Here is an 8,432-nt window from a genome sequence, read left to right on the forward strand (position 1 = left end):
CACACACACACACACACACACACACACACACACACACACACACAGAAGAGAGAACATGATTCTTTTCCTATGTTCTGGCCCCCTGCTGTGCTCTTGATGTACACCCACTTCTGCACCCGCCACCCCCCACACACACACACACACACACACACACACACACGCTCTTGCTACTGCATGCTATACATATACTCCAATCCATTCTCAGACATAATCCGCGAGGGCCAGCTGCAACACACATGCGCACATACTGCCACTGAATTTACATTTACACATGCACACACTGCGCCATCCGTCCACCCACCCACATAGTACATACCCACCCATCCACCCACCCACCCACATAGTACATACCCACCCATCCACCCACCCACCCACATAGTACATACCCACCCATCCACCCACCCACCCACCCATGTATATGCCATGGCTTCTCTTCCTCCTGCATGCTGTGGCCCGTGACGGTGTGATAGGCAGGGTTAGTGACAGGAGGAGACAGCCATGCAGTGGCTCTGCATGGGAAGCGCCTCTCGCTGCAGATTATGTAAGGGCCATAGATTAAGGGAATATCCAGCCAGATCATCGCACGGGGCTCACGAGAGGACGGGCTGCCCCCCCCCCCCCCCCCCCCCCCCACGCTGGGACGGAGGCAGACTGAGAGGCTGGCCCCGCATCTCGCGACATGCAAAGAGACGCCTGCGACTGCGTGCGTCATGTGTGCAGTGTGCCTCTCTGCATTTGTGGTATGCTGTGAATTGTGCATTGTTGTAGTACTATATATGTGCGTGCTGTGTTTATTCCAAGCAGCGTGCATCGCAGTCCCGCCCCCTCGAGTGACCCGGAAAAGAAATCCCCGTTCATTTTCCTCATAGACTTTTCAGAAAGTATTTATTTAAAGACGTTTACGCCGCGGACAAAGCCAACTCTTGTCGTGACAAATCATGACAACAAACACAATTTTTCGGGCCAAACAAAGAATTAGAAAGTAGAAAAAAACCCGGCAGGTTACAGGTAACACTTTTTTTGTTGTTTTTCTTCTTTGTAATTATTTGTTTGGTCCAAAATGTGGAATGTGTGTTGTTATGATTTGTCACGACAAGAGTTGGCTTCATACGACGTCTTTAAATAAATACGTTTTGAAATGCCTATGGGAAAAATGCATTGGGATTCATTTCCTGGGCCACTCGTCGTTCTGCGACGCTCTATAGAGCAGGGGTTCTCAAGGTTTTTGGCCGGGGACTCCCAGGAAATGCTTTGGCGATGTCTCGGGACCCTCGCCCCACCCCCTCCCGACCCCCAATATAAATTGACTGCTACAATAACCTTAATAATAGAGACAATACACCATAAATAAATACTGAAACCAGATATAATCATTAGGGAAGGTGTATGCATACATGTACTATGTGTGTACTATGTAAACTAAAAATGCAGTCGTTTTTTTTGGACCCCGCAAAATAATTTGGCGACCCCCGAGGGGTCGCGTCCCACGGGTTGAGAACCCCTGGTATAGAGGCTTCCATTTATAAATTAAATCCATATCTGCACTGAATTCCTGAATTGTATACCTCTCATGGATGAATTGTACCTCTCATGGGAGTGAAAAAAATATTCCAATAACACCCAGGAGTTCAACAAATGTTCTATAATGTATTAGAACAGGGCACCACTTCTCCATTGAACTCAATGAACCCTATTTGCTTCAAGCTCGATATATACGTTCTCTTTCAGCAATGTCTGCCTGTCAGTCTTGTGCTGGAGAGGAGCGGGATGGTGAGAGAGAGTGGAAGAGATGCATAATAGAAACACCGCCTGCACCAACATGTAGGAGGAAAGAGACGCCGATGTTATGCAGTGATGGGAACAAAGTCTTTACAACATAGACGGCGATAATCTGTAGTGGCTGAACCCCACATTGTTTACATCTGTTCATTGGTGTGCGTGTGCGTGCGTGCATGATTCAGCTTGGGGTTAAAGGAGTGTTTTGTGTCTCCTTGACCTAAGACAAGGAGTGTTTTTGTGTCTCCTATTGACCTAAGACATGGTTATCAAACTATTGGTTCAGGACTAGAATAGAATCTCCATGAATTCAAGGCTTCATGGGGCGTGTAATGGTTAGAAAATAAGTCGTTTTTTGGGTGAACTACTCCTTTAAGTTTAGGATCAGGCATTTATAGGTTTAGAGGTTTTGGTTGGATTAGACAAACTACAATCTAGCCAATCTACTTGTAGACGGGCTATTTTCGGTTTACTGTAAAGTGTTAGGGTACAAAATGGCAAAGATAGTAATAATTGTGTGTGTGTGTGTGTGTGTGTGTGTGTGTGTGTGTGTGTGTGTGTGTGTGTGTGTGTGTGTGTGTGTGTGTGTGTGTGTGTTCTGTCCTCTAAACTCTCTTTTGCACATTGTTACAATCCACTCCAATTAGATCACCTGCTCATGTGCTCATATGCACATTTGTGTGTACACACGTGCACAACACAGACACTATGGGCGATTTGAGGCTAGTTTAAAAAAAAAAGGCGAAATGTTTATATTTTCCTGCAGATAAAATAATTAAACAGAGTGGCGCTCAGTGATATGTACTCAATGCCACGCTAGCTGCTATTTCCACAATTATACACCCACACAACACGAGTGTGTAAATATGGGAGAGAATTCAGCCTCCACCCACACACACACACTTCCTCCAAACACACGTATGTCGATCCACACCAACACATGCGCACAGCATACAGTACAGCATGTCACCCACTCACCCCCCAAAGATTAGATATTGTATACAAGACCGAATACCCCCCCCCCACTCATGTACTGTACACTATGTATCCACCACACATACAACCGTTCACTTACCACCAACTCACATGCAGATACTCTCTCAGTACACAGGCACACAGTCACTCATGCATGCGCAATTAAATCCTCAGTGCAACCAATTTATCCACTTGTTCCCTATTTCCCTGAGTCACGTCTAACCCTGAGAGCCAAATGGACACACGCACGCACACACGCACGCACACACGCACGCACACACACACACACACGCACACACGCACACACACACGCACACACGCACGCACACACACACGCACACAGAGTACATGGTGGAATCGTCAGTCTTCAGCTCATGCAGCCTCTTGTCTAAGTGGGTCTGTTGAAATCTAGAGCAGTGGATAAAGAGAAGAGAGGCTGATTCCGCTGGGATTTGACCAAGAAGAAGCCATCCCGAGCCTGCTGTCATTATATCGAAAATAGCTCTGGTATATCGGAGCAGCTGTACGCGTGCATTGTACGCGCACTCATGCACATGCACGCACGCGGCGCGCACACACAGTCGCCACATATGTCACACACACACCGCATGCACTCTCAGCTTGAATTCTCACCTACGAGGGACAAGCAGCTGACGGTTGGACCTGCAAGCTGGTGCTACTGGTATTGTGCACCGGCCAGTTCAAATAAAAACACAAACGCCCCTCCAAGTACTATACTTTGTATTTCATTTTAAACAAGTTCTTCCTCACAATTTGTAGGTAGCTTGCATGCCTTGTATATGAGAAATGACTTACAGATGTCATTTTCAACTGTGTGGCTGTGATAGGGTTTAATCCCAGCAATGCGGGATTCCCGGGAATGCCCATATCTCCATATCCAACCCATTTTCTGGGAAATAGTTCATAGGAAACTGGGGGAGGTATATTTATAGGACATGGAAAAGGCCTATATTAAGAAAATACAGTATGTAGGTCTCCAGTAGACTTTTTTTATGCATGATGAAACTTTCTGAGAAGGTAATAACAATCAATTAAAGCAGCCAATTAAACCCAATTCATGAACGGCAAATGGACTACGTGGACCTAAGCAGACGAAAGGGTCTGTTACATCATCAGAGCGGGCCTGTACGCTCTGATGTGTTACCGCATGAAAGGCACATCCCACTGACAGTCCATCCGTGTAAATAAGCACCTTAAGAAACGCTTAAATTATGACTAAACATACCGCTAGAACCTGGCAGTATAGTGTGTGTGTAATAATGTATATGGTTGATCAATCAGGAAAGGGGTGGTCACAGCTGAGTGACCTAGATCGAGAGAGTCCCTGCAGTGATAACTCCCTAACCGTTTGTGGGTGCTGTAATAATGGCCACCACTGCTCCTAATTGTTACTATGAGGAAATGCAGAGGACAAATTATATAGATGTGTGCAAATGTACTGTAGCAAATACCACAAGCAAAATCAGCAAGTATTCACTTCATAAGCTACAAGTCAGTTGAGATTCAAATATAATTACGGTGTATTGGTAGCTTTTAATCATGGCTTCCGTAACACGTTTTTCTTTTTCACTCTGTAAATGAAGAAACTCACTTTTCAGACAAGACATAGAAATGCTAATTGGATTGTGTTTCCCTCATTCACGTCTCCTTGAAAGAAAATTGACTATTATGTCACTATTATATCAAGATTGTTTTGTATCATTTTATCATAGTATAGCATCTCTCTTGTTTTCTGTTCATAACATTCTTTCACTTTCTCTCTCTCTCTATTTCTGTACTCTATCTGAATAAACTGAATAGAACTTGACTTGGAAGCTGATGACGCAAGCTAGTATGCAATAGTACAAAAAGCATTGTACTATTCTATCCATGAAGTAATCAATGGAAATATAATTTCCATCTGCATCTGTATTCTGGATATTGCACAACACCGTGATGCTGTGTGTTTGTGAAATGGTTCGATTCAAATTGCATCTTAATTACCATGGCAACAGTAGAACTATAGTAAACTATGGCACTATACTGTACATTAATTATTACTATAGAAGTCTTACCTTCAAATATGAAGCGCTTTGACATGCTTATAAAGGTTACAGTTTTTTGAGGAAATACTTGCCATCAATATAATGTTTGCAAAGGTATTAATTGATTGCCTTAATCCCGCGTTGGGAGTTCTGGTCTGGTTTTGGTGAATATTAAGTAGTTCCGGTCACTTGGTGGGGGGCACTGGGGGCCACTCAATACAAATAAATTAATCCACAAAACTATAGCGTCATTTGTATTGTTGACCTATTTCTACCATATAGTCTAGAGTAACTTTCGTTCAACTTTGACCCCTCCCATGGAAAGTTTCTGTTTCTGTGCTGCTGCGGCGTAGTGATATACTGGACACAAAACATAGTTCCATGTGACAGAGGGGTCAAAGTTGAACGAAAGTTGCTCTATATCTGGTATAAATGACACTATAGTTTTATGGATTCATTTATTTTTAATGTGTGGCCCCCAGACCCCCACCAAATAACCGGAAACGACTTAATATTAACGCAATCTAAGCCACGGAAATCCGTCTTTCTTTAATTTCATTTAATTCAGTAATTGAAAATAAGATTTTAAAATATTTGTATTTGTATTTATCTCTCTTAAATGAGTCAAGCGAAAGTGGTGCTCTCAGGTGGGCGGGGAGGGAGCGTTCCAAAGTTCGGGGGGTGACCGGGCAAAAGGCCCGCTCAAGTGGGTTAGCGTTTGAGGAGCGGAGGTTGCGAGTTCAGGGGTTCCTTGAGGTAGGACGCAACGTTGCCGTGGATGCACCGATGGGATATCTTGTATGCAGTCCCGACTCCGGAATGAGACTCCCCGTCTCATTGCCAGTGGAGTGAGCGGAGAGGGATCCCGATGAGAAGTGCGTTACAGTAGTCCAACCTGGAGGAGACAGGCGTGGACTATAGCTGCTCAGCATCAGTCAGAGTGAGGCTGGGGCACAGTTTGGCCATTATGTCCTCGAGGTGGATTTAAAAAATGATTGCAGAGATGTTTGATGTTAAAATTGAGGTGAAAATAGCTGATCTACAAGATTTTATACATTCTAAAACTTGAAATGGGACGTTCTGCTCTGCAAGATACTTTTGTACTTTTTACTCAAGTAAATGTTAAATCCCGGACTTTAACTTGATTGAAACGGAAGCATTTCTATCTTTGCAGTATTGATATACTTGATTGATTGATATTTACTGTCCCTCCCCAGCTGGATCCCAGCAGTGCTCTGAAGAAAAGGATGAATTCGGCCGGGTTTGACCGCCCCGCCAAGACGTTCCCCAACCCGCCGGTCAACGCCCAGGCCTTCCTGCAGCAGGGCTCCGCCGTGCCCGACAACACCATGCTGACGGGGACCAGCATCATCGACAAATACTCCCGCATCCTCTTCCCGCTGTCGTTCGGGGCCTTCAACCTGGTCTACTGGATCGTCTATCTCACCAAGGACACCATGGAGATGTCCAGGTACTAACCGCATGTCTTATGCGAGAGACAGAACAGCCAGGGGCTCAATGGTGATACAAGTTGAGTTGAAAGTGTAGATTGGTTCTAGGATCAACGGGAACCTAATCTCTTAAATTATCCACATTCTATTGGGCGGCGTCGCCAGAGGCAAATTCAAGGGAAACAAACAAACAGCAAAACTATGAATTGATATATTAAATATAACGGAGGAGAGGGCTCCTAAAACTATGAATTGTTTGCAAAAAGTGAAAAACATGTTTCGATGTCTTCATCAGACGTGTGTATGCTAGACATGAGAACCAAGGCCAGTTGGTCAAAACATGTTTTGACAAACATTATTTTTCAAGTGCTCGGCTCTCTCTTATTATTTGCACCCGGGGCCAAGAAATGGTTTTGAATAAAACATTTCCTTAGACTTTATTGGAGTAGTGCGACCTTGGAATCTGAATATGGTCTCGACCCTCGGTTCAGACCTGAGGGCGTAAAGGAATGCCCTATACTGTACTTGATAATCCAACAGCATCACGCCAAAGCAGCAGATCCACAAGCTCCAAACGCCAAAAGTCACAGTTTTTTCCACAGAGACGATATAAATCTAAAATCTAGCAAAAATCTAAAATGAGAGATCTTGCGCCACCCTTATCCCTTATGCCTAAACGTATTTGCCATTTTTTGCTATTTTGAAAAACATTTTGAAATTGTTTAACTAGCCGATCTACATCGAGACATTGTGAGCTTGTAGATCGGCTATTTGAACTATTTTAAAAGGTTTCTTTAAATAGTAAAACATTAGTTTAGGGCAGGCTTTCCAAACTGTGGTGCGCGCACCCCTAGTGGTGCGTGGACGACCTGCAGGAGGTGCGTGACATGAAAAGGGTAATGGCGGACGGTTTATTATAGTGTTATTTAACACAAACGTCAAAATACGGTAAAACACCATTTTTGTATAGAGCTGACTCGAGACGGGAGAGCAGCAGCTCTCTCTCTCTCTCTGCAGTGACATTCCTCCCCACAGCCCCCAATTTCCAAGTTCCCTCACATATCCAGCAACACAGTTTCAACTCAAGACAAGACGAAGCCAACTAACATTGTCTGTCCATTATTTGTCCACGCTTTGCAAAGTAAAATCCACAGGGTGTACTGTAGCATTAGTATTTATAGTAGGCTGTGTTAACCAGCAAGAGCTGCGCAGCGCAAGCCAGGTAACACCAGCCAGCTGCAAATGATTATTGGTTGATGTGTGTGTGTGTCGCTCTCAACCCAAAAAGGTTTGAGAACACCTGGTTTAGGGATAAGGGTTAAGGGGTGGCGCAAGATATAGCCCACAATGCAGTCATCTGAGCAGCCATACGCTGGGTAAATGCAGAAAAGTAATTTCTGCTCCTCCAGGGACCAGCAAATAATCCCTTTCCCTTTTACTTACTGTATGGTTGTGTCTCAGCCCTGTCAATGTCTTAGAGATAATTACTAATCTAATTCATTGCCTAAGAAGGAAGAGTTTTATAGTATAGACTATTGGTATATAGCCTGGGATCAGTACATAAGTAAGTACAATAATTTAACTGGAACATATCTTCATAAATCGGAATCAATTAATTGCATTTCAAACCACCTACTGTAGGAATGTGGTCCAAGATTGATTCACACACAAAAAAACCTCAACAGCTATCAGAGTCCAATCTGGAGGGGCCAAATGGTTGCCAGGAAGAACATAGTAGTCCTGCAACTCTAAAAGCTTAACACATTTTGGACGGGAACCCCTTTTGGTGTTTTAAACATTATGTTATAATTTAGCTATTGAAAAATAGCAGATCTACAAGCTCGTGGCGCCACTCTACCGAGTGGGGCGCTACTAGTTTGTAGGTCTGCCATTTTTGAAAAATCGTGAAAATATTTATTTCAGAAAACTGGAGGTCAGGCCTAAATGGGTTAATGAGTTATGAGCGTGTGTGCTGCTGGAGATATTAGCTGTTAGTTCTGTCTGTCCAATGATGCTGAGGCGTCCCTCATTAACACCTTATGTGTCGCACCTGTTCCAGTATTCAGTGCACGTGTGCACATGCACACTGAATGCACACGTGTGCCTGTGTTTGGACATGCATCAGTGTGCGTTTGTCAGGGAGTTTGTGCGGGAATGCACGTCTGTCTCTAGTTTGTGTGTTTTG

At 44.1% G+C, this 8,432-nt stretch overlaps 1 protein-coding gene across 1 annotated transcript in view; it reads left to right on the forward strand.

Moving 5' to 3' along the window:
• Positions 1-6,274, forward strand: part of gabra6b (gamma-aminobutyric acid type A receptor subunit alpha6b) — a gene marked incomplete at both ends in the record, with an annotated part of 32,313 nt that extends 26,039 nt beyond the window's left edge. The window contains one exon of the mRNA XM_080781036.1: positions 6,014-6,274. Coding sequence (XP_080637162.1) covers positions 6,014-6,274 — 261 coding nt within the window. The remainder of the gene's footprint in view (positions 1-6,013) is intronic.
• Positions 6,275-8,432: the final 2,158 nt, after the last annotated feature.

This window comes from Protomyctophum bolini, assembly GCF_963924005.1.
Source record: "Protomyctophum bolini genome assembly, chromosome: 13".
Classification (NCBI taxonomy): domain Eukaryota; kingdom Metazoa; phylum Chordata; class Actinopteri; order Myctophiformes; family Myctophidae; genus Protomyctophum; species Protomyctophum bolini.